The sequence below is a fragment of the Alexandromys fortis genome, unplaced genomic scaffold, assembly GCF_014885135.2.
Source record: "Alexandromys fortis isolate MF-2015 unplaced genomic scaffold, M_Fortis_MF-2015_v1.1 scaffold_3, whole genome shotgun sequence".
Lineage (NCBI taxonomy): Eukaryota > Metazoa > Chordata > Mammalia > Rodentia > Cricetidae > Alexandromys > Alexandromys fortis.
The window spans coordinates 28396759-28423241 of record NW_026067909.1 but is presented as its reverse complement, the minus strand read 5'-3'; the positions used below and the strand labels follow the sequence as shown (position 1 = coordinate 28423241).

Genomic DNA, 26483 nt, shown 5'->3' with positions numbered 1-26483 from the left:
AGGGGGCTCTTGATGGCCGCAAGTCACCAACTAAAACTAGCAGTAACACACACATGTCAAGAACACACAACCATGGGCACACTCACAGAAATACGTATATGTGTATGGACATGGACTCAAGCAAGGGCACATATGTAAGTGCACATGGCAGGAACATATAAGCATGGTCACCTGCACACTCACACACGGACTTGGACAGGCAAGCCTGAGCACACACTTACATGGTGTGTTTCATCAGATGAGTTTAAGACTCCAGACTCCTTGTTCTCTGGGTGCCGAGCAGAACCTCCTTCTCCAGACCCCTCCCTCTCCAGACCCCTCCTTCTCTAGGCCCCTCCCTCTCCAGACTCCTCCCTCCCCAACCCCTCCCTCTCCAGACTCCTCCCTCTCCAGACCCCTCCCTCTCCAGACCTCTGCCTGCCTTGTGGTGCTCTCACCACTATCCCTCTGCACATGAGTGCTGCTGCCGGCTCCCTTTGGTGGGTGGGAAGCATCACACTCCCACCCTGGCATGCCAGAGGGCCGGCCTTGGCAGCGATGTCCCACTTAGCTTTCTTAAATGCCCTGTCACCTGAAGCTTGAGTTTGAGAGGTGAAGAGGAAGCACCTGTGATGGTGAATACCCCCCAGGACAGTGTGTGTTAAAGCAGAGTATATTATTTTACACGGGCTTAGGTGAATGGAGAGAGACGTGGGCGATCATTATGACGGACAGGCCGAATCCCCAAGCATTCTTCCCAGTCATGGCCTTCTCTGTCTGTGACTGCATGTGGCCAAACCTAATGGTTTAATGTGTTCTGTATGATCACTGGGCAGGGCTGGAGGCTGAGCAGGATGAAAAAGCCTAGGAAGAACAGACTTGGTCCCTACCTTGAAGAATGATGGAAGTTAGTGCTCAGATGCATCCTGCCACTCTAAAGGCCTCAGGAACTGGCCAGTTGAAGGAAACCAGCTTATCATTTTGTGCCGGTGTATGTGTGTATGTGTGTGTGTGTAGGGGGGGGTCCTAATGACAGCTTGCTGGAGAATGGATGAACTGCCGTTTGTGGCATCTGTACCCAGTGGATGCAGATGTGTGGATCCCATGCCCTCGGGCCTGGGGCCTGCAGCCTGGAAGGGCCCTGCCCTATCTCTGCCTGGGGAGATGACCTCTGATCACTCAAGGGCTGTGGGCTTTCAGTTTCCTGGCTCTTTGTATAACTCCCCTGCCTCCTCCTTGTGTGCATTTAATGAGAAACTTGGGTGTGGAGGAGTCGTTTCAACGGCTGTTGAGCTGCTCAGCGCATGAGAAGCAGACCGGGCGAGCAAGCTGCTTAGTGCTTCACTCTCTAGTCTTTTCTGGGTTGCCTTAACAGCCTGCAAGGCTCCTGCAAATGGTGCAGGCAGCTTGATTGCAAGTGATTAACTTCTCATTCCAGCCTTCCTAATCCCTCAACATCTTATCACTTGTGAGTTTCTGTTATTCAGGAAGTTGGCAAGGGTTCTTGATATTTTTGGAAAGCATTTTTTAGTGAAAATGGGTTTGCAGTCCTTTGGGGACTGGTTTGTGTGTTATTGGTCAAAACTGAAAGTATGGTTAGCAATCCTCACCTCTGCTGCCAGAGAGAGGGGGAGGGGGCCAGTGGGGCAGGCTGCAGGGATACCACTCCAGGGTGAGCTCATCCTAGCCCCTACCCTGTCCTGGAGAGTCCACAGGTCCTGCCCCCACCCCAGTCCCCTCTGGCTCTTGGATGGACTGAAGAGAACTAGCCAGTGTTTATGATTGTTTAATTAAAATGAACAGTATGTGTTATCTGAACAGGTGACTATGAGACACCGCAGGGACATCTGGGAGGTGGGCAGCGTGTGTCTGAGCCATCTCAAGGGCTTTGCTCACCTCTTACCAACCTGCAGTCCAGCAATGGCGGGGAAAGGGGGGGGGAGACAGAAATTTTGCCTGCATTTCATCAGGAACTTTGTGAGTTTTCTGTCAACTGTGAGCTGTTTCTGTAGAATTTTCCATGAGAACCTTATATTTGGGGTGCTCTCTGTGATAAAGGTGATGTTTAGGAAAGTCTCCTCTGAAGTGTGTGTTTGACCTTGAAGCACCAAAGGGGACACACCAGCCACTAAATGTTACTATACACACTATTCCATATTTATCATTGCTTCTTCCGGTTACTCAATGTTGTCTGAGTTGCTGGCCTCGCCTTGAATTTCTCCCTGTGTAGACACCTTTCCTCTTCCCGCCTTGCCCAGGGGGAGCTGCTGATGAGGACAGGCAGGAATGTAGCCAGTCTCAGGTAGAAGTCCTAAAGCCATTGTCTCCCTGGACATTTCTGACCTTTGTAGTCCCCACTGTTGGCCATAAAAACCACAGTTCTCATCTTAAACAGGGCAAGTCTTTCCTCTGGAGCCATTCTGAGTGACCATAGCCAGAATGCAGATTTAGGGTCCCCCAAATTTCATGTTCCCTGTGGAAACAGTTTTATAAAGGTTTTATAACTTTCTAGAACAAAGGAAGTCACAAATCAAAGCAATTTTCAAATCCACTGGTGATATTTACAGTACACATGGAGAGCCCAGTACAGTGAGGTGGGGGAGCTGTTTACAGACCCGGGATGTTAACTGATGATGTTCTCAGCTTGGATTGGTGGAAGCTGCTGTCCTGCTAAGTTAACAGCGTCTAATGGTCTTGTATTTATTATCGCGAGGTGTTGGTTCAGCTACAAAGTGGAGCAAGGTAAAACTAGCCCAAGATACATTAGCCTCTGAACCTACAAAATTCCCATCCCTCCACAGGACTGAAATCCCAGCTGGCCTGTCACCTCTGCAGGCGCAGACTCCTTCCATGAGATATTTGTTCGCAGTCAGACCCGGCTTCTTTTCAGGGACTTTTGTTCACACCACAGCTTCCTGTTCTCCCAGCACAGGGCGTCTCCTTGGTCTCCACCCAGCATAGGCACACTGAAATCTTTCCCCGCTGAATCCTTGGGAGCTGGCTTCCCAGCATCACGTCTAATGTGGGCTGGCGCTGATAGGAATGTTATCCTCAGCTGAGGCAGGATCTGAGGCCGCCGTGGACACCACCCTGGTGTTCTTCTATTCGGGCATTTTCATCTTCTGGTCCATGACCAGGGAAATAGGAAATTCCATGCTGGCACAAAGTGGGCTTGTTCGCCAGTGGGCTTGTTCGCCAGTGACGAGCAGAGCTCATGGCTATCGGAAGTTACTTAGAGGTGCCTTATGTTCTAACAAAGGACCCGGGGCAGCAGAACGCTGAAACTACATCAGAAGACACAGTTACGAAGACTAAGTACATTTTTAAAAAATGCCACAAGGACAGGCTTTAGTACGTCTCTCTCTCCTGGGCAGCATAGTAGTGACCTCAAAGAGCTGACTGTGGGGACCGAGGGAGAGCTCAGCACAGCGGAATGGGAACTCACCCCGGGCAGCATTATAGAGTCATGAATGTGGGGGCCGAGAGGTGGTGCAGTGGCCAAGAGCACTGGCTACTCTTCCAGGAGAACCAGGTTTGATTCCCAGCACCTGCAACCATCTGTAACTCCAGTCCCAGGGGATCTGATACCCTCTCCTGGCCTCTGAGGACACAGCATGCACACAGACATGCATGCATGCAAGTTACCCATATACATAAAAATCAAAAGGGAAAAAAGGAAGCATAAATGTAACCACAGATGCCCCCCTCTGTGCCCACTTGTGGACCTGATTTAAATCCATTGCTGGTAAGAGTGGAGACTGTATGGCTACAGAGGGGGAAAAAGACATTCATCATGAATAAAAATCCCAGAACCACTTTTAGAAATTAAATTAGGAAATAATTCAAATATTGTCATGAGGATTCATGAGCAAAGATGTTTATTTATAGTTATAAATATGTTATAAATAGTTATTTTATTTATATATGTTATAAATATGTTATATATGTTATAAATAGTTATTTACGTTATTTATAGTTATAAAAACTAGGGGGGGAAGCAAAATTATAGCCATAAGGATTTGGACAAAGTAGTTATTTGTTAAGATTATAACTGTCTGCTGTCTCTTTTGCTGGTACAAACACTGTGACCAGGCTATCTCATGGCACGGGTGTGTGTGGTTGGCAGATTCTCCCTGTGAGGGAACTCTGTGTACTGTCTGAGGAAACCTTCTTACCTGTCCCAATTGATCCACACACCTATAAACACCTGATTTTTGACAAAGAAGCTAAAATTATACAATGGAAAAAAGAAAGCATTTTCAACAAATGGTGCTGGCATAACTGGATGTCAACATATAGAAGAATGAAAATAGATCCATATCTATCCACATGCACAAAACTCAAGTCCAAATGGATTAAAGACCTCAATATAAATCTGACCACGCTGAACCTGATAGAAGAGAAAGTGGGAAGTAGCCTTCAATGCATGGGCACCGGAGACCACTTCCTAAATATAACCCCAGTAGCATAGACACTGAGAGCAACAATAAATAAATGGGACCTCCTGAAACTGAGAAGCTTCTGTAAAGCAAAGGACACAGTCGATAAGACAGAAAGGCAGCCACATCAGACAAAGGACTGGTCTCCAAAATATATAAAGAACTCAAGAAATTAGACATTAAAATTCAGTACTTCCTTTAAAAAAAAAACACTTAGAAATGCTTGTTCTGGGAGGTGTGCAAGGCACGCAGCCATGGCCGCTGTCCGCGGTGTTCCTGCCTGTTAGCTGAAGTCATTTTTGGTACCTGCAGTCTGTCTTTTCAGTCAGGCTCTTGGCAACAGTGTTCATTCATCTTATCGGCGCCATCTGGAACTCTGAGATGCAATTTTTTATTTATAAATCAAGTAGACAATGAAATGTATTTTAGGTGCAATATCACATTCCCCCATGTCCTGGAGGGACCAACAGCCAGTCTGATTCTCTATGAGATTTCACTGTGCTCCAGCCTGAACGCATGAGTCATGCATGTTTTGTGGTTATTTTTCCTTCTATCCTATAGTAAGCAGACACTGAGTGGCTCCACATCTCTGATGAATGCAGTGTGTGCCAGCGTGTGTGGCAGCCACTGTCTGGGCGGGCATCCCTGGTGATGCCAGCGTGTATGGCAGCCACTGTCTGGGCGGGCATCCCTGGTGATGCCAGTGTGTATGGCAGCCACTGTCTGGGCGGGCATCCCTGGTGAGTTCTTCCCTTGCATTTGCTGGAGGGGTAGTCTTTGGATGTAAGCAGAGTGTGGGGAGCAGCCTTGCCCTCCAGATGGTAACTATATTCATAGTCAGCAATAAATCTTTACAATGTACAAGAGCATTATCCCACAGCAATAAACTATAAAAGTCTAGTTCACCTGCTCCAGACCAAGTGGCACAGGCGGCTCCACTCAGCCCTAGAGAAGAGCCACAGTTTAAAGAAACAAGCCTATTCTGCTAAATGGATACAGTGTCAAACTGCCCTGTAAATTCCTATCTCTCTGCCCAGAACAGCTCTCAGACCACACAGCAGTGGTCTCTGTGCAGTGGAAGGGCGGCTGACGCAAACTCATCACTGAGCAAAGTGCAAAGAATACAGTGGAGTGTTCAGCCACGACTGGGACATCTATGTCAGGCTCCCTCCCCAGGACTCAAGAGCCACTGTGACAGAAAGGATGGAAAGATTGTAAGAGTCAGGGTTTGGGAGGAAGAGAGCAAAACCTCTTCTTCTGAACCCAGCAGGACCATGACACTCATGAGCCCACAGCACCTGTGGCTGCCTGTGCACGATCAGGCCAGTCAGCACTCCAGTGTGAAGTAGAGGAGCTTCCTGAGCCCCGCTGCTGCAGAGGAGATGCGGACAGGTGATGCCTCTAAGGGAGGGAGAGTCTGTTCTCTTCCCTCTGAATTTGTCTATGTGTATGGATGTCTTCCCTGCATAAATGGATGTTTACCACTTACATGTGCAGTGGCTGTGGAGGACAAAGGAGAGCATCAGAGCCACTGGAACTTGAGTTACAAATGGTCATGAGATGCCAGGTGTGTGCAAGACATTGAACTCAGATCTCTGAAAGAGCAGCCAATGCTCTTAACCACTAAGCCATTTCTCTTACCCCAAGAAAGTCAACTTTCCTTAAAGGTGTTGTCCTTGGTAGTTCTCCCTGCTCTAGCGAATGGCGCACAGGAGTGAATGGCCAGCACAGATTGGATTCAATGGGTTCTTGGGAAAAAGAAAAAAAGGATACAGAGTTGGGGGAGGGATGAGTAGATGGGGCGACTCTGGGAGGAGTTAGGGAAGGAGTAGGACATGGATGTGACTAAAACATATTGTATGAAATTCTTAAAGGATTAATCAAAACATTATTTTTAAAAAGCCTAAGGCCGGGGGCTGGAGAGATGGCTCAGTGGTCAAGAGCATTGTCTGCTCTTCCAAAGGTCCTGAGTTCAATTCCCGGCAACCACATGGTGGCTCACAACCATCTGTAATGAGGTCTGGTGCCCTCTTCTGGCCTGCAGGCATACACACAGACAGAATAATGTATACATAATAAATAAATAAATATTTTAAAAAAATTTAAAAAAATAAAAAGCCTAAGGCCCTCGGATACTTCCAACAGCAGCTGACAATGGAACACACACACACGTGTGTCTGTTCAATAAATCTGTGCTAAGCAGCTTTCCCCACCACATCCATGGCTAAGGGTCACATCCTCCCAGTGGTGGTTCTCACAGCTGAGGTTGGCCCATGTGGACCTAAAGCCAGGGTGCATGTGCCTCGCACTGCGCCCCCGTGTCTGTGCTCTGTGCACTAGAACCCAGTGTGCGAGCTTCGGGCAAGGGGCTGGAGGTTGAGAACACAGACAGACGCAGAGACAGACCGACACGCAGACCTTTAAACACTGATACCAAAGCCCCAAGAATGCTCCTTTATTGTGTTCAGGGGCAGATTATATAGAGATAGCCACACCCCAGCCAAACCCACCAGAAACCACTCTCCTGCAATCAGGAAGGTCTCGTGCTCAGAGCAGCTGTAGGCACTCAGATCAGGGGAAAACAAGTTGTTTACAAGAAATTCAGGATCTGGGGTTTCACTGCTCCCAACAGCATGCTGTTATCGTTACCAGTATTGACCACTGGGAATGTGGTCTTACCCGAGTTGCCTCAACACGTGATCCCAGAGAGCTTGACCAGACTGTGTTGCTTGGGGTCTCCCACAGAACTGAGCAAGGGCGGAACCCTCCACACTGTGCTGTTCGGGGTCTCCCACAGAACAGAGCAAGGGCGGAACCCTCCACACTGTGCTGTTCGGGGTCTCCCACAGAACAGAGCAAGGGCGGAACCCTCCACACTGCTGCCGTGGGACCCCACTGTGCAACAGTGTGGAGAAGGAAGGCTGTGGAGACAGCAGGAAGGTCAGTACTGACAGGAAGGCGGGACAACCACAGAAGTTGGTTTGCGGTATATTTTGAGACAGGTCTCAGGCTGGCCTTGAACTCACAAGCCCTGCTCAGCCTCCAAAGTTCAGCAGCTTAGAGGATTTAAATCACTGCAGTGAAAGCAGTGTTACTGTGAAGATGGATGGACAATGTGTGCACTTATCAGAACCCACAGAATTTCACGCAATGGGTAGTAACTGAAGCGTCCCGGAGGCCCAGGGGTCCGAGGAGGAATGAGGACCGCCACAAGAGAATCAGCATGGCAAATATACAAAGCCCCTCCCTGAAGGGCAGGACTTTCAGGACCAACATTAGAAACCAGGCAAAGTAGAGGCCAGAGGAAGGGACAGAAGAACTCATATAGGAGCCCTTGAGAGCACAGGTTCCCTGATGACTCTGTCATATATACACTACCCATGGCCTTCTAAGTGACAAGGGAGGGCGCCACTTTCTCACCAGTAGAGGAGGTAACAGGAAGGGGTGGAGGGGTGGCACCTGGCGAGGGATGGAGTCAGCATGGGAATTCACTTTAGCCCAGTATAGATGCAGACGGTCACCTTCAGAAGTCTGGGTACACCCTAGTACATATCTTTGTCTCCTGCCCTGACAGGTGGCTGTCACTACCTCAGTACCAAGGAGCCTACTGATAACACCCTCTTGTTGTCAAATACCCCCTCCAGTAAAAGGATCCAGGATCCTCGGAGAAAATGCTGAATCTAGAAGGAGGGCAGGAAACACAGTGACCCAGCATCTTGTGGTACCAGAGAGTCAGGAAGTCCTAAAAAAAAAAAAACACCCCAAACCCACAATGATGGAATGATGGGGCAGGTCAGAGGGTACAGGCACCTAGCAAAGAGCCCAGTTGGCCAACCCTGGAAAAATGAATATCAAAGTAGGTTGGGCGAATCTTGATACAAAATACAGGTAGCCACCCATGAGTACACACTGACATCAGTGGCAGAATAAACCAGTCCTGCTGAGGGGACAAGGCAAGTGCTCTTTGCAGAAATGTAACTGAGGTACCTACATGCTCATCTAGCAGGGCCCAGTCCCTACTTCCTCAATGTGGGTCACTGAGCCACAAGGGGCTGGGGGTTACAGTGGGCAGAGGAGCGAGAGGGCTGGGAGGCCTGCTGCACCCATGATAATCTGCCACACCCCTGAAGACCTGCCCCTGTAAGACTCTGGGTCCAGGAGAACGTATCCCATTCATGCCCAGCGGTGTGACAGATGTGCAAGGTATCACGAGGGGAGGGGGCAGGCAGGGCAGCATGGGAAGGCTCCTGCTGGGTGCGCGTGGTTCTAATGATGCCCGCCTCACTGCATCCAAACATGGAGGCAGACTTCTGCAACAACCATGCCTCCGCAGCCCTGAGGGCTTGGCTTCCTCCTCCAGCCAGGAAGGCACTTTGTGACGTTTTCCTTCATAAAACTGTTAGGTCTTTAGGTAAAGTGCGACATCTTTCATGTAAATTTTGATGCTATGGCTGTTTTCTTGGGGAGCAATTTGAAACTGGCTGGTCCTGAGACCCGTGAAAGCACTTCAATCACTTCTTCCTACCCGTGTATCTGTTAGGGACAGGTGCTGCCCCCAGTTCCCGACATGTGAAGAAGAATCTCTGTATTTAAACTAAGCGGAATGGAATTCTGCTGGAATTCCACCAGGTGAACCAGATGGCCTCCAGGGTAGCCACTGCCCACGGCCAGCTCGGGCAGAGCTGCTGCCTGTTGGCTATGTAGGTCAGCTCTCCGTGGGTCTCAGGACTGCATCAAAATAGATGACTTTGACTTCAGACTTGAAACCTTATTGCCAATCACGTGACACAAACCTCTTAAGTATGCACACACTTCGGAAGAAGTACCTACAGCAAGGCTTATGTATAGTTCCCTGTGTGTTATTGTGATGTCGAAGCAGCTACAGGATTGTGTTGTGCACCCAGCGGCGAGTCTGTGGGCATGGGAGTACTTGCCCTCCTGTGGACATGGCCCATCTGTTGTGTAACTGTCTGTAATCCCAACTCAGACAGCGATACCTCTGAGACAGACCCCCTTGCACTGTGGTAATTTTCCTTTTCCCTTGAAGTTGCTTTTGTTGGGGTAGTTTACCATGACAACTGGAAATAAAACCAGGACACCTATAGATAGGGTACATTCCAAATTAAACATCTGCTCAGATGCAATGCCCCTCTGTGTTACAAAGAGGCAAGAAAGGGAACAATTTCCATAGGCCATCACTCTGCTAGTTCTGAACATGCTCCCGGGAAAAGGAACTGAAGCCTTCGGGTGTGTGCAGAGTGCGTGATGATCACAGACATCCAGGTGTGAGTGTGGATGCTGGTGGTGTGCAGGGGGTCACAGATATGCCCAGGTGTGTGTCTCAGCCATCTGTGGAGGGTCACCGTGACACCATGACACTGTGGATGAACCTGTGAATCCTTGGATTCCAGCTCAGCATACCATGATGTCGCCTGGAAGTGGCCATGATCTTTAAGGCTCTGTGAATGACCTCTGCTTACCTGGGTGGGGGTGGGGTCATTGAGTAGTATGCTGGCTGCTGCTGACCAAGTACCTTCCTCTGTAAGCCGCTTTAACTCAAAGTGCTCACTAGGGGGCAGAGCAGCCACAACAAGGCACTGCTTCTGCTTCAGGCTGGTATGTGTGCTTTTGGGAACCTAAGAATCTCTGAAGATGCAGCCATCCGTGTATGGGTGGCAAACCCAGGCTTCTCAGACAAGGTTTTTGTGAGAGGAAAAAAAAAATGAGTCATTTCTCAGCATTGAGTCTGTGTATACTTGCAAGCCAACCCAGAGCTGTCCAGTCAGCCCTCAGCCCATAGAGCCAGGGCTAGAAGTACCCACCTGCCAGGGGCACAGACAGAGTGGGAAGGGGCACCAGGGGTAGGCTGCAGTCTGTGGTGCTCACTGCTTAGTGCCTAGGTTCCTCCTACCCGGCCCTCTAGTTTCTTCCCCTGGAAAGGAAATGTCACTGCCCCCAAAGAGTGTGCAGAGAGCCAGCGTGGACCTTCTGGAAGTTTCCTTCAGTTTGTAGGGGACAGTACTGTGATAGAGGTATGGGGTCAAGTTGTCTGGTCTGCTAAGGACTACAGAGCTGGGTGGCTTAGAACAGGGAGGAGGGTGCTCAGTGACAGGGTGGGGTGTGTAGCTACAATCCAAGGGTCAGAAGAATACTAAAACAAATCAGAAGGTTTGTAAAATTATTTGATTAATCCAAATTTTCTTTCCCACCCAGTCTATTTTTCCTGCCTCTCCCAGGAGAGGAGGCTGAAGCAGGGCTAAATCAGGGTGGGCAGGTCTGATCAGTCCCTTCCAAGTGTGACTGAGGGGCTCTTTGTCGTGTTTGGGACAACTAGGAGGATGGAGGCAGCCAGGGTTTTTCTCAGCCCAGCTTTCTGAGGTGTTTGTTGGACCAGGAATAGTTTAAGCTGACTTTCCCATCAGTAGGGAGCCTGTGTGTGCTGTCCTGTCCCCTTGAGAGAATAGGCGCAGTCCGCTCGAGACCTGATCTTTGTCCCTTTGTATTTGTTGAAGTTTTAGTGGCTGAACTAGAAGCCCATTGCCCCTTTCCCTTTCCACACTTCGTTGAATGGTTGAGATCTATGTGGGTGCCATCTTGCTTTGACTAAATCCAAGGCCCTCCTATATAATGTGTGTCTAAGATCCCGTTTCTTCCCTCTAGGTTCTAAGAGGACTGCAGCCTAGAGTGGTGCAGCCTGCAGAGCCATGCCTGACCCACGGCACAGCCTCAGTAGTCAGCCCCTGCTGTAGCTTTTCCAAGCCCTGGGCTGATATATGTGCTTTATTTCAGGGAATAAACATCACAAACATGTCTGGCAACAGACGCTGGTACAACAGGTCCTGTTGTGTGCTGAGGTCCCAGAGGCAGGCAGAGAGAGATCTGTGCCTGTTGTCCAGGCCCTCAAGACTCCTCTGAGAGGAAAATGGACCTGGGGTTACCTGGAGGTCACGGTTTCCTCTGAAGCAGAGGAACCAGCGACAATGAACTTTGTTGTCTTGAGAATTCTTTTGAGTGAACTCCCCAGGGACCTGGAAACTGGGGTATTGACAGTCAGTAAGAAAAGCTTCAGGGGAGGCACAAATGTGACTTCCCAGATGGTGGGGAGACCTGCTTATCCCTCTGTCATTTAGTGCAGTGCCCTGAAAGTCAGCAGTGGGGAACAGAGGGCATGCTGCACACATGTCCCAGGAGCCATGACAGTGAGTTCTAGGCTTTCTTTCCATGTCTTTTAACCCTGGATTTGGAGCTAGCCTGGTCTGTTTGTGCGACTGTGATATTACCAGAAGCTAAACAGTTAAGAAAGACCAGAAATTCATTTCCTCACAGTTCTAGAGCCCAGGCAGTTTGAGGTCAAGGTCCCATCATTGGAGGGGGGGGGTCTTTTTGAGGCCCCCCCATACACACACAGATAAGGCAGAAAGGCAAGTCAAAGGAACACCAGGGGAAGAACCTTCGTCTCCCAGCAGAAGGGGAGCATGCCTGGCTCGGTGACCCTGTACCTTAGGAAAAACCCAGGAATGGGGGCCACCGAAACAGCCTTGGAAAGGAAAAGTCAAACAGTCTTGACCTGAATTCTTATTCTGCTGCTCGGCTAAGGCATAGTGGGACCGCAGAGAACTTCGGCAGACTTGAATGGAGGACTTGGAAACTCAGGCCAGATTCACAGGCCCGACCTTTGGCCTTTGACCTTTGACAGTGGAAGAAGGATAACTTTCATAGGTGGCACCAGAGAAGCTGGACATCTGGAGGTGGCTGGGACAGAATCTAAGTTTTGATTTAAAGGAATTCCATAGTTGAATACAACATGCAAAACCATCAAACCTTACGTGAAGGTAGTAAGCAGACTCTGCAACCTGGAGCTGAACCAGGATTCTATTTAATGTCAAAAACGCCCATAAAGAAAAACTTGAAACATTTGACCTTATCGGATCTGAAAGTTGATGCTCTGTGAACAGCCACATAAAGAGGATCCAGGGACTGGGAGAAAGATGCATGAACCACACATCTAACAAAGCGCTAGGCACAAAAACACACAGCCCCGTGAGCAGCCTTGGGCAGTAGGGTTGGCACTCTAGTGGTCAGGGTGCATGGATGCATAGGTGCACCAGTCTATCTAGTGGAGCAGCTAGGACCAAAAATAATGACCACCCAAATGCTGGTAAGACTGAAGAGACAGGCTCGCTCATGTGCTGATGCAAATGTTCATATTAGAAAATAGTTTGGCAGGCTTGAGAGATGGCTCAGAGGTTAAGAGCACTGGCTGCTCTTCAAGAGGTCCTGAGTTCAATTCCCAGCAATCACAACCATCTGTAATGGGGTATGATGCCCTCTTCTGGCCTGCAGACATACATGCAGATAGAGTATGCATATACATATGTGGATTGTGTTTGGTGGGCTACTCAGTCTAGGGGTTAGTAACCCACCCGCAATCAAGTTACTCCAGGGTCTCGGAGGGGCGCTACCTGGAAGGGAATGAGCTAAGACAGAAGAAGGAGGCCAAGCAGTTTTGTCAAAGCCTCCGTTTATTAGGGACGGGTTACAGTTTATATATGGTAAGGAATGGGGGGCAGGGTAACTGGATTCTTGCCGCGTGTTCCAGGTCACGTAGGCCAGGAGGTAGGCTAGGAAGTCAAGTGGCCACACCTGGTTTCCTGGATAGCTGGAATGTGAGGCTGGTTCCGCTAAGAGATTGCTGCTAATTGGGTGAGGGGCATTCTGCAGACTCCCCAGGGTGATGGTTCCTGTAATGATTGTTAGTGGGGAAATGGCTCCTGACATACATAAAATTAAATAAGTAGCCAAATGGTTATTTATTTATTTATTTGGGGGTGGTGGTTTCAATACAAGGTTTCTATTTGTGCAGTTTTGGAGCCTGTCCTGTAACTCACTCTGTAGACCAGGCTGGCCTTGAACTCACAGACAAGCCTTTGCTTCCCAAGTGCTGGGATTAAAGGTGTGTGCCACCACCGCCCGGCAAATAAATAAGTCTTTTTAAAAAAAAAAAGGAAGGAAAGGAAAGGAAAGGAAAGGAAAGGAAAGGAAAGGAAAGGAAAGGAAAGGAAAGGAAAGGGAAAATAGTCTGGCAACTTTGAAAAGAAAACATTGCAGGTCTCCCGGAGCCGGTGAAGATTACACTCGTGGGGATTTGTTCAGAGAGCTGGATAGACATGCTTGATCACCCAAATGCAGATGTTTATATCAGCTTCATGTGCAAAACTAAAACCTGTAAAGAGACTAGATGTCCTTCTGTGTATGACTGGTTAGATCAGGGAGCATCTGTACCAGGGACTGCAGAACATGGCTTGGCCACAAGAAGGAAGGTGCACTGGGCACCCTCCGCCATTGAGGGACTTATGTAGAATTCCTTTAGTAAGGAGCCAGCTCCCAGAGGGCCTGCACTGTAGGGCCCCGGCTCACAGAGAATCATTGCTGCTGTACATGGGTCATGGGGAGGGGGGAGGGGCTGCAAAAGGCAGCTCAAGGTGCCGTGGGTGTCCTGTATCCACTGTTCACTGTGTCCATGCCAGGTATTGGTTGTGGTATTGAGCGGAGGTTTGGGAGGCTGTTGGGGGCTCTCTCTCTCTCTCTCTCTCTCTCTCTCTCTCTCTTTCTCTCTCTCTCCATACAACGGTGTATCAATCTGTCATTATCTAAGAAAACCATGCAAGGCCCCACCCTCTGCCAGCAGTTCCACCCTGAAGTGCCACCCGGGAAGCACTTGTCCTATACAGACCAGGGTGACGTTTCTTTCTGATAGCCATGACCTCCACTCGCTTGCAGTAAACAGTGGTTCCAGCTGTGTAGGCTTTCGGCTTGAGTAGAGAAGTCAAGAAGTTTAACTCAAGTCCAGTGACCCTTATATTTGCCTTTGAAAATATATCTTCCAAGTTAAGGCTTGACTAAATAAAATTCTAAGATTAAGTTGAATGTTTAAACATTTAAGCAGAATATAGAAGGCAAAGAAAGGGCAGAGAGCATGGAGAGTTGGAGGTTTTGGAACAACCTAGAGTCCTGCATCCAGCTTCCGAGTAGAATCAGGTAGAAAGATGGCAATGTGACCCGGTCTACTGATGGGCAGGTGACTCGGTGGAATGCCCAGCTGCATGCCAGCTGGACAGATGGTGCTTGGGTGACCAGGTTCAATGCCTAGCTGCACTCCTGCTGGGCAGGTGCTAGGTGACTGGATGCAGTGCCCAGCTGCACTCCTGCTGGGAAGATGGTGCCAGGTGACTGGGTGCAGTGCCCAGCTGCACTCCTGCTGGCAGGTGCCCAGTGGCTGTCCTGTGTAACTGTATCTGTGGCTGTGCTGCCCTGTGCCACTGTTTCTGGAGACTCTATGTGATCCTGATTATGTGATTCTGTCTCCTCTGCTGCTGACCCTTCCACTTAGGGGGAAAGAGAAGTTTCAGGCTAGATGAAACGCACAGGTCACGCACACCAGACCTCCACTGCCTTTTAGGCTCTGAGTAACTTCTCCTCGCCTTTTGTGGTTGTGTGTGTGTGTTGTTTTAGGGAGACATATTTTGGTGGAATCAAAAACAAGCTATGAGATAAAATGCGTTCTACGGTTGCACTTCCGAACAGAGCTTGCTGCTAGCTGTGTGTTTTCCAGACTTACTGCAGTGGTAGTGATGTGATGTCTCTCTGTGTCACTGTAACCAGAATGGAGCTAAGCCCTCAGGCTGTGCTGCTGGAATGCGACCTGTGTCTTTCCTCTGTTGCCTGCGTTTGTCCTCATCTTCCCTCCTCCAAACGCCACCAGTGAATCCTATCAATTTGCTTTCGTGAGGAGCACAGCCTTAGCAGGTCATAGGTGCAGGCTCACAGAACCCTCTAGAAGAGCTTTGCTCTGTCCTCTCCTAGGGGAGTGTATTCGCTTTAGGAGGTAAACCACCATCTTGCCTCTTTTAACCCCAGCCTTATTTTGGATTCAGCAGTACTTTTGTGAATTTGAAAGAATGTTTCCTGGTGACTTTCTATCAGAATCTGGGGGAGGATCAATAGTCTGACCACTGAAGTCCAGAAAGGTCATGCCCTGGGCGTCCACAGCCTGCAGGCTCTATGACAGAGGTAGATGGGTCACCACTCACTCAGGGAGCTCACCACAAGGGAGAGCAGTTCCTTGTTAGCCTTGTCATCAAGTGTCCTGACTGGACACTGGTATAGGCTCTCCCCTCAGTAAAACTGAGGACCTGCCCTGAACCAGGAGCCCATGAAAGGTGGGGAAAGTCACAGAAATAGGTGCCCGAGTGACCTCATAAACAAAAGTTAGTGGCTGGAAAGAGAGGAAAGACTCACTCTTGTAGAATGGCCATCCAGTTAGAAGACTGGCCATCCAGTTAGATTGACTGACCAGTAGACTAGCCACCCAGTAGAATGGCCATCTAGTAGACTAACGATCCAGTTAGACTAACCATCCAGTAGACTAGACACTCATTAGAATGGCCATCCAGTTCTACTGGCAATCCTGGAGCCTGGGCCTTGCATCTGCCCCCACTTCTGAACCACAGATGTGCAGCTCGGGGCCTTCCCCCCACTTCTGTATCACAGACGCATCACTCAGGGCCTTCCTGTCAGAAAAACCAGATCTGGAGCCTTCCAGACTGTCAGTCCCACACTCGGCCTCCTGCCTGCAGCTTCCCCTGGGGGGCTGGGACAACAGGCAGAATGGCGAGAGGAACAGGTACTGCGACCTGAATCATCTTCCACTCAGGTCCTGAGTGTGAGTGTGTACGTTCCCAGGCTTCTGTGCATCAGGCTTCCCTGTAAGTACTAGGTCTGCCATGAGACCAGCCCTGCTTGGAATGAGATCACCTGCCAGTTTTGCCTTATCTGAGCTGTGAGTTGGTACCACAGGCTCAACGTGTTGGATTTTTGATACATCTGTCCCATCACCAGGGAGACTGGACACGCAGTGCTGGGCTTCTGTCTACCTGGAAACGCCTTCCTCACGGGACAGCAGGATGCACGGAGCCTCCCTTTGGGAGGGACGATGTTCTCCTCGGGCTCCTTCTGTCCCCTTCGGGTCCTGCAGCTTGTCACCTGGAGCTGCAAACAGCAGGCAGTCCTGCTTGCTGTTTTACACACAGAGGAGAACTAGCCTGAATGTCCAGAGCTGGCTGTATTGTACCATCCACAGGAACCCGTCTGCGGAGCCGTCAGGTCACTGAGAGAACTGCTTCCCTAGGCTGCTCCAGAGCCATGGAGACTCAGCGCCATCAGGGTAAGTCAGGATCTTTCGCTGTGTACTGCTGGGCCTCTGTTTGTCTGGCCTGTGACGGATACCGCACAGGGCTTGATGACCCCTCCCACCCCCAGGGTGGCCCAGGAGACTCAGGTGGGATGGAAAGAGGAAAAGTATGTGTCTGGGGTGGGGGGTGCAGGTGTGGCCTTCCTCACTGGTAGACTTTGTCCATTCACTCAGCGCTGTCTCCATATGCCATGACTCCTAAGCCTCAGCCGTATTCTGCTAGGCAGGAGCTGAGGGTCCCACGTAGCCCTGTAGAATGTGGCTGGGAGGTCAGAACCAGAAAAGCAGTCCACAAATGGTGTTTCTGTGGCCATGTACTGTGACACTGGCTGGTAGTGACTGGATACTCATGCTGTTTGGTGGATTTGTTATGGTTTGGAGCTGAGTTCCCCGAGACTTGTGTGCTGGAGGCTCGGCCCCAGTGCAGTGCTGTCCAGGTGTGTCTGTAGGAAGTGACTGGATCACAAAGGCTTTGGCCTCGTCCCTGCCTTACTCTTTGGATGGCGTCAGGTTCTGACAGGCTGCAGGAAGTGACAGGAACTTAAGTGTGGGATCTGGTTGAAGGGGGTAGGTTCTTGGGGTATCTTGCTTCCTGGCTACTGCAAGGTGATGTTTGGCCAGTTAAGTAACAGGTCTAAGTGACTATGGCTTGAACCCTCCGAAATTGTGAACCCAGACAAACCTTTCCTCCCTTAAACTGCTTTGCACAGGGGTTTCGTCACAGAAACAAATTACTTGATTCAGATTTCTTTAGTCCTCAAAAGAGCCCGATGAGGCAGGCATTTCATGACCCCCTTTACACAGGGTAGGTGCTGAGGCAGAGAGAGGCTCCTTAAGGTTTCTCTTCCCCAAAAGAGGCTGAACTGGGATGCAAACTCAGACTCAGCCACCGCTGAGTAAGGAAGTCTCTAGAGCAGTGGTTCTCAACCTAGGGGGCCACTATGCCTCTAGGGGTCATTGGTCCTTTCCTGGGGTCCCAGATCAGATATTTACATTCCAATTCCTAGCAGTAGCAACACTTTAGCAATGAAAATAATTTTATGGTTGGAGACCACCACAACATGAGGAACGGCATTAAAATGTCACAGCATTAGGAAGGCTGGGAAACTGGTCTTCCGGTGTTCCAGAGAACAGCTCAGAGCTGTGGGTATCACGTGTGGAGGTCAGGAGACAACTCTGTGAGTCAGTTCTCTCCTTCCACCACATAGCTCCCATCCCGGGATCAAACTCGGATTGTCAGGCTTAGCAGAAGAACCCCTAACCGCTGAGCCATCTTGCTGGTGCACATAACTCCTTTTAAAGATGTCAGTCGTTGGTCTGCTATTGCACCACTTTACAAACTTAGAACGTTCATGGTCAACACCACACAGCATCGTGGGGCCTTGGGGCCCTGTAGCCATAAGCAGGTAGTTCTGGAGAGGTGGTGATTCTGAAGGGGAGTGAGTAGCTCCCTGCAGGGGTGCTGGCTCTGGCCTGCTGGGAGGTGTGGCCTGAGAAACACCTGCCTGCATTTTATCTGGGTGTTGTCTCCTCTTCTACTGGACTCCAGCTGTGGCTTCTGGAGACACTGTACCTAGCTGGGTCTGGCTTCTGTAGCTCCAGTGGCATGCACATCCTATCAAGTCTAGGAAGCTGCAGCTGCATCTAAAACCTCACCCTCTTTTTCCTTCAGACCAAGGGTATAGATCAGTTAAAATAGGTCACACTGGGCATGCTCCCTACTATGTCACTGTGGAACATGGCACCACCCCACTCAACACCTCAGGAGTGGGAGATCTTCGTGCTTACAGCCCGAGTGATTCTTGCTGTGTGGGCCTGCTTGCACTCTGCCCCATGGGAAGTAACTGACAGATACATCTCCCCACACCCCTGCTGGACAGTGCCTCAAATGCCTGTGCCCGAGGCCCCTCTGCAGGTCACCCTCCCAGCACCTCATCCAGACGTGCCCTGGAGAGTTCTTTCTAATCATAGAGATGGAAGTGCCCTGGCTCTTGCTTGCAGCTCAGACAGGAAGCTAAAGAACAATGAGTATTTCACGATCTGGCTTGGTATTTGTGCTATGGGGGAGTGGAAGCCAGACGCCTGCACTGTGGGATCCCAGGGGAGCAGAGCAATTTGGTGCTAGCTTCATCTGCTTCTTTTCAGACTGGGCAGATGTAGCAGGGTCGCTTCAAGTCATTTCTGTCCACGGAGTGGAATACACCACGTGGGTTATGTACCACACATCTTTGAATCAGGAGTGTTGCCCTGCCTGCAGGTGTGTGGTTTTCTTACCAATGTAGCAACCACTGAGAATTCTGTGACTTCTGTGCTCAGTCACACATGCCCACATAGGCGAAAGCTCAGAGAAACTCAGAGTGGTTTGGTCTCTTCTGATTAGTCCACATAGGCGAATGCTCTGAGAAACTCAGAGTGGTTTGGTCTCTTCTGATTACTTATTTTTTTATCTTACACTCAGCAAGCCTTATTTGACATTAACGTCACATATTCATAAAGGATAAATATAAACGAGATGACTGTTAGGCTTTCCTCAAATTCCTTCCCACTCACCATCCATGGCTTCTAAATCCCTCCAATCTGATGTCTGTGAGCCATGCCGCCATCTTCCTGAAATCTCACCTCCTCAGCATTTCTCTCTTGGTGTGGTATCGCTTGCCAGCCAATAAAGACTTATATCTGCGTGGCCTCTGCCCAGGCCTGTACCAGCCAGCATTTTTTCCAGAGACTGGGAGGCGATGCCTACGCGGGACCCCTGCATCCATCTGCTTGTTTTCTTGCGCTGACTTGTGCACTTTGACACCCAGAAAGTCGGGAAACTGAGGTAGGGATTCTGTGTGGCACTTGGAGGCAGAACTCTCTCTCTCTCTTGGGGATTCCAGTCTTTTTCTCTGACCTCCAAAGGGCTTGGTGAGGACCACCACACCCTGGGAAGGTCATCTGCTTTCCTCCAAGCCCTGAGCCCGGAAGTGCTCTCAGCCACACTACAGGCTGTCTGTGCAGCACCCTAGCCAGCACCTCCACGGCCCCTCCATAGCCTACTCAGGCTCACACACAGCTCACACCGTGACCCCCTGCTTTTCTCTCCTGTACTCCTGTTCTGAGCTGCACTGATCTTCTGCACCCCACATCTCACCACCCCTGGGAAGAAGCTCATGCGATAACACTCCCATTTTGAAACCCATGCCTTCCTGCGGGAACATTCTTTCTACTCTCTGGTCCCGACACTGCCTAGAGGTCTATTGAGACCCCCTTTCTGCAAGGTCTTGACGGCCCCCATGGGAGCTGTGGACACTGCGCCTGCTCTGTAGCCCATTCATGAGACAGTTAGCTCCAATGGCACAGGTCCATTGTACCCATGCACACACCTCCCTGCCTGGGCTTACGGCTCAGGTTAGTGCAAAGATCTTTATGAAGTCAGTCTAGTTGAATAGGCAGAAGCTCTATTTCATGGATTCTGTGTTGGGTTGTTACTCGTGTATTTTCTCTCCTGCACGGACAGAGCTTGAACCGTCCAGCTCACATTCCCTCCTTCCGTGTGGCTTCCCCCGTCCCCTGTGCCCGGGAAGTCAGCGCACCAGTTAAATATATACACTACCATCTGGATCCCTCATCAGAGTTTCTTGGGTACGGTGTGACATCAGCATGTCCTTTGTTAAGACAGCACGTTCTCCCCGCTCTCCTGGCACCACCTCAAGTGCTGGGGGGCTTCCTCTCCCCTGGGCTGTCCCTTCTTGAGAACAGAGTGTCCTTTGTTCTGCAGTGAGGTGAGCAAGTCATCCTGGCTGGGCAGGAGGGATGGTTGTTTTCCAAGGCGCGCATCCAGAACAACAGAATACGTGGAAGCTGGCCATTGTTCCCGGGCTCCTCGCTGTTACAAGGCCTCTTCAGCCTTGGGCCGGTTTATCTCCTTGGTTCTGTTTTCCCACCATTTAAGTGGATATTCCATCTCCTTCTTGGACAAAGGCAAAATATCTGTTGGTAGGTCCTGCCAACTGTTCCTCATAGCCGGTAGCCACTCACTCATACAATGTTCCACAATTAGCCAAGGCCCGTGTTACTTGTCAGAGCACGGAGCTATGGCCCAGCCCTCTTACTCCCTGGTGAGTACTGGAAGCCAGCTCCGGGATATTAGATGCAACACACAGGCTCCTGTCCTTTGTCTGACATGAGTGCACTCTGGATGACCATGTGGTTTTATTTGGGGAGTCCTTCAAATGCCTTGGCTCTCTTGTGGGTGTAGGGAGAACCACTTCCTGATCTAGGACTAGCGCTAAAAGCCCCAAGCCTTCCTTAAAGGTGCCTTTTGTAACTCTGCCAAGGGCCCTCTTAATCCTGTGTCCTACTTCCCCTCCTCCATTATGGCATTCTGTTAGATTTTGGGGGCTTTGGGTGGTGCCGTTCTCCTGGGGAGAGGGGGACAGGTGATGGCTTCTACAGGACAGTCTTCAGTGTCTGCCTCCGTGGTGGTGCCTCTCCTCCCACTGTTCCAACAAAGCATGGCGACACAGCAGCCACAAAAATGCAAGCTTGCCACCTGGCCACTGACAGCTCCAGAAGTTCCAAGCCCAGAGGTGGGCAGGGTTAGTCCCTTATGGGGGACTCAGGAAACCCAGCCCTACTTTGTCCAGCTTTTCTTTTGACTTGGAAGCCCACTGTTGACCTCCACCATGTCCTCCTATCCCCGCAATGATAGAGACATTGGCCTATAGATAATCCACAGCAGTCTCCCACTGAGAGAGTCCCTGACTGAATCCCATCTGTGGCAGCTCACCAGGTCTCAGTGGACACCTCCAGGCCTTCATTAATGGTCCTACTGGTCCTCCATCAACTGCAGGTCTTACCACAGCTGCTACTGGCCAGCCTGTTGAGTCCTAGTACAGGGGACCTCATGGACTGCAAGGCTTGGGCTGCATAGATGGGGATGGTATGTGGACTTCAGACTTTCAAGGACACGAAAGTCCTCTTCACCTCCTATCCTTCCCTACCCTGGAGCATCTGGACCCAGTGTCCCTGCTGGTCCTTGGCTGTGACTTCACAAAGACATCTACATGGAACTCCCAAGGAACTTTCTGAAGGCACATGAGACCTGTTAGTCAGTGCACAAAAAGCAGAGCCTTAAATAACAGACGCAGAATAAAGTAGGAAGTCCACTGGGACTCCTGCTGGATGGAGCTAGATGCACGGCACCGGTTCTAAAGCACATGGCAGCCTGGCATCCACTGCTCTGTGCTGGAGCAAGCGCCTGGTCTCCCCAGGACAAACTCCCTGACTGGCATCAGGCTGGCAGAAAGAGCCACTTGAGGATGGGATAGGTACCCTGCCTGCTTGAACATGAGGGACCCCTCCCCCCCCTTCTCAGAGCACACAGTACCCAGGGCACTTTTGAGTGTGACTCCAAGACTGGACCTAGCTTTTTCCAGCTGTTCTGGTTCACACAAAGAGACCAACATTGTTCTCACCTGCTCCTCTCTTTGGCGATCCCACAGGCTGGGGCTAAGCTAGAGGCCCCCCTTTCCTGTGGCAGCACCCCTTCTCATTCCTGCATACTGTGCTGCTTGTCTCTAGTTCTGGGTGCTAAATCTTGTGATGCAATCTTATCCAAGCCAGTTGAGGTCACAGATGACCTGGTAGGTGACCTTGTGACAGTCCTTAAGAACAATAACCATTGCACTCTAGTCTTGCTTCATGGAATTCATGCCAGGACTGGAGCAAGGACACTCGCCTTCCTCTCAGGATTCGAAAGAACTTGCCCCCCCCCCCTACAGCACTGCTCAGGGAATTGGGCTGTTTCCAGAATTCCATAACGGATTCTTTTGTTGTTGCCGTGGTTGTTGTTTTTGGAGACAGGGTTTCTTTCTCTAGACCAGGCTGGCCTCAAACTCACAGAGATCCACCTGCCTCTGCCTCCTAAGTGCTAGGATTAAAGGCGTGCAGCACCACAGACCGGCATCCCTAATGGATTCTTTAAAAACAGGTGTTTCTAGTCTAGCCAAGCAGGTGAGGAGCGTATCCGTACCTCCTTGCTATCAGGTAAGCCAGTGTCTCTGCCCCACTTTCCTGTGATGCGGAGGCACTGAGCTTCTAGTCTTCATTGCTAGCTGCCGTGGGGGCTGGGATAGAATGTGTTACGGTTCCATAGTTTACCTGCTATTTGAGGTCATGAATTGCCTTTAATTTAGTTCATAAAGTTCTAGCCTGTTCATTTCAATACCTCAGACCCTAGTATATGCTCAGAAGGCAGAGGGACAGGGTGGAAACAGACGTCCATGTTCCTTTTCTCCTCCCAGCTTTTCTGTGGTGCAGCATCTCTACATGCACATGAACTTACAGGAAAGCAGGTACACACATCCACCCATGATGCATTCATAGGCACACAAACACACATATGCACAAGCATGTGAATTTTTCATCTAGTAAGGTGGTGGTGTCTCTCTGAAGGTCTGTGTAGTCTGCCCAGAGCAGGCATCTGTAGGGTCCCTAAATCAGAGTCACCTCTGTGAGGGGCTTGGATGGGTGACTGCATTGCAGTTCCCAGACCTGACGTCCAGCCAGCCCAGCAGTTAAGCTTGACACATGAACAGATACCCTGCCCAGAGCTGGTCACGCCTTCCTGCTGGCTTGTGGGCGGGTGTGTGTCCACCTGGGCAGAGAACAGACTACTTCCCTGGAGGCTTGCGTTCTGTCACACTTAGGAGCGCTCCGGAGTGGGTGAACAGCGAAGGACTCTGAGTCCCCATCCTGCTTGCCACCCTCAACACAGAGCCATTTTCTGAACTTGGAATTTGGACCTGTCTCCAGCTTGGCTGTGAAATTAAATCCTAGAGGGTAGGAAGAATCCAGCCGTGCCCTCGCCCCTGGACCTGGCGATCCAGGTGTACAGGCTACTTTCGTTCTCCCTCCTAAGGTGCCCACGGATGCTTGAGGGATATTTGGCGGGTGATGAAGTCCTGGAGTACCTGAGGGCAGGGCGGGAACAGAGCACCATGACTGCTTGGGGGGGGGGGCTTGGTCTCGTCAGAAGGCTAACACTGACATGAGTATAGGCTGAGGTCCCCCAGGCTGATTGCCTGTCCACAAGTAACTGACCTCAGCAAACCAGATGTGGCCATCTATCCTCAGTAAGCTAATTAAAGAACCAGATTATTCTATGTGGTCATGCTGGGAAGAGGAACCAAGAGACTCTGTAGCCACCCCATCCCAAATCCATCTTCCCAGTGTGGCCGCAGTGAATCTGTCCCCTTTGAGAAGACGACTCCTGTGCACTGCTCCCTGGCACCAACGAAATGTGTTCCAATCTGGGTTCTACTTGCATTCTGTATATTATTGGTAGTTTTCAGATACCACGTATATCTGTGTATTTCAGATATTGAATATCCACCTCAGCACCGAGGTGCTAAAACAGAAATTAAAAACACTGTAACTGGCCTGACAGATATTCTAAAGACATGTGCGTCCCTCAATCTATCAGACTACTGAAGCAATGGGCCCCAAAGAAATGGACTTTTCCCCAGGAATCTCATGCTGGGAAAATGAAAGATACCAGCCAGAGGGAGTAATTGTCTCCAAAAGAAATTCACAGCTTGTCAGACCTTTACAGGATGTGCCTGAAGCCCAGACAACAATGGGTCAGTGGTGGTCAGGAGACCATACCTGACTACTTAATCATGCATATCCATTGCTTTCTATTTAAACCTTACACTCATTTCAGGACCCAAAGATGCACGTAAGTAATATTCCAGAAACTTTAATAATAGCCATAACCTTGATCTGTAACTAGTGGGTGTGGGGGTGCTTGTATATGTATTCGTGCGTGTGTGTGTGTGTGTGTGTGTGTGTGTGTGTGTATAGTCTAGCTGGCCAATGGAAGCTCCAGGGATCTGCCTGTCTCCACTCCAGCTGGTGATGACTGTGATGTTCCTGGGTTGATTTGGGGAGTCCGTGCAGGGCAGGAATACTTGTTGCCTCTCTGCCCCAGCCCTGCCCCTCCCACAGCCCCACCTCAGAAGGGGTGGCTCCTTCAGGCCTGCCCTACTCCATCCAGGTCTGCTCTCCTCCCTCCCCAGTGGCTGAGCTTCCGGATGGATCCGTTGTTAGGGAAAGGCTGGTATCCAGGTGTAGCCTTACAGCATCAGCCTCCCTCCTGGGGCCTGGCCCGGGGTTGAGCTGCTCCCGTGGGCCCCTTTGTCCTACAAGCCAGGCAGTGAGAAGGAAAGAGACTGGACCCTGGGTCACAAATACTTCTTGGAGCTGCTGGGGATGGGGCTTACCCTGTGACCTGGGCAACTGCTGGAGCTGCCTGAGACTATTCCAACCCGGATTCCTTGGCGAGGTCCTAGAAACAAATACTTGGTCAGAATCTGGATCCTGCTCCAGTGGGGGACACAGATGTGTGTTCTTCCAGGGAGGTTTTAGAGCAAAAGCCAGGACTTGAGGCTCTGGGGTTAAGAGCACTGGCTGCTCTCACAGACAACCTGGGTTTGATTCCCAGAACCCACATGACAGCATACAACCTCTTTATTTCTAGTCCTAGGGGACCTGAAACCCTCTCCTGGCCTCTGTGGGCATCAGGCACAGACATGGTGAACAGACCAAACACCCATACCCATAAAATAAATGGACTGTTAAAAGGCGGGGGGGAGGGGGGGAGTAGGCTCTTGTATCCCAACAAGCTAGGCTCAGCCACAGATCACAAAATGCCAGTTAATGAGCTGGATAATAGTGGCCATATTGGGAAGAGAGCAGATGAGGGGCTAGTGACGCTCCATCTGTCTTTGGGGTACTGGGCGTGAGCTGTAGGTTTAAACAGTAAGGGCTGGGAGGGGACAAAAGGTATGCATGACTAAGTAGTCCTGATCTTGCAGTCTGGTGAGTGCTTGGGTTCAAAAGGTGGTCTTCAGGAGTCCATGTCTGAGGGGACAGAGGTCCTCTCGACTGATGGCCACTGCTGCTGTTGTGTCCTGACCACAATCCCACATTGCACACTGGGTCTGACCTGTGAGCTGATGTTATTCTGAATTCAAGTTACAGAATTACTTTTTCATAGATGTAACAAAAGACCAAGTGGACCCTACAAAATCAACTTAAGGAGGGGAGGGTTTATCTGAGCTCACAGTTGGGATACAGTGTCTTACAGTGGGGAAGTCACTGGCAGGGGCTGGAGGCAGCTGGTCACATTGTATCTGTCAGAAAGCAGGGGGAGATGGGTACTGTTACTGAAGGCCTTTCTCCTTTTCATTTAGGGAGTAGTGCTGCCCACCGTTAAGGTGGAACTTTCTACCTTAATTAGTGCAATCTAGAAACTCCCTCAGAGGTTTATCACCCAGAACCTGCCAAGTTTGTAATCAACATTAACCATCATACAAGATGATGCAAGAGGAAAGAAAGGTTAAGGGCTTTAAGGTTGACGACTCACTTCTGTGCCTTCAGTCAAGGGAGGCAGAAGAGACAACATGGAGGTAGTAACATTAGACTTTCATTCTGCCTCCACACGTGGTGCTGATGTACGTATTTTTGGATACTGGTCTTGGTGCACATGTGTGTTACTGCATGTATGTGTTGGTGCACACAGGTTGTTGGCCACCATAGTGCTGATGCATGTACATGTTGGTGCACATTTATGTTGTTGCACACCATGGTGCTGATACACACGTGTCACTGGATTCCGCGGTCCCGGTGTACACATGTGTTACTGAGAACCACAGTGCTGGGGCACTCATCCTGTGGACATGAACTACGGTGGGAACCCCAGCTCTCATTATTGAGCTTCCCTGGCCCTGAATGAGGTGCCTATTTGTTCTAAAATACTCTTTCTCTTA

General features: G+C 50.2%; 1 protein-coding gene across 6 annotated transcripts in view; it reads left to right on the top strand.

Annotated features, from left to right (window-relative positions):
* Mcf2l (MCF.2 cell line derived transforming sequence like) overlaps window positions 1-26483 on the top strand; it is a 133044-nt gene that overhangs the window by 9433 nt on the left and 97128 nt on the right. For 4 of the 6 annotated variants that reach the window (XM_050137438.1, XM_050137439.1, XM_050137437.1 and 1 more), the window contains exon 3: window positions 16558-16641. The exons of the other annotated variants lie outside the window; for them this stretch is intronic. In XM_050137438.1, the coding sequence (XP_049993395.1) occupies window positions 16558-16641 (84 nt within the window). The remainder of the gene's footprint in view (window positions 1-16557; window positions 16642-26483) is intronic. 6 annotated transcript variants of the gene reach the window in all.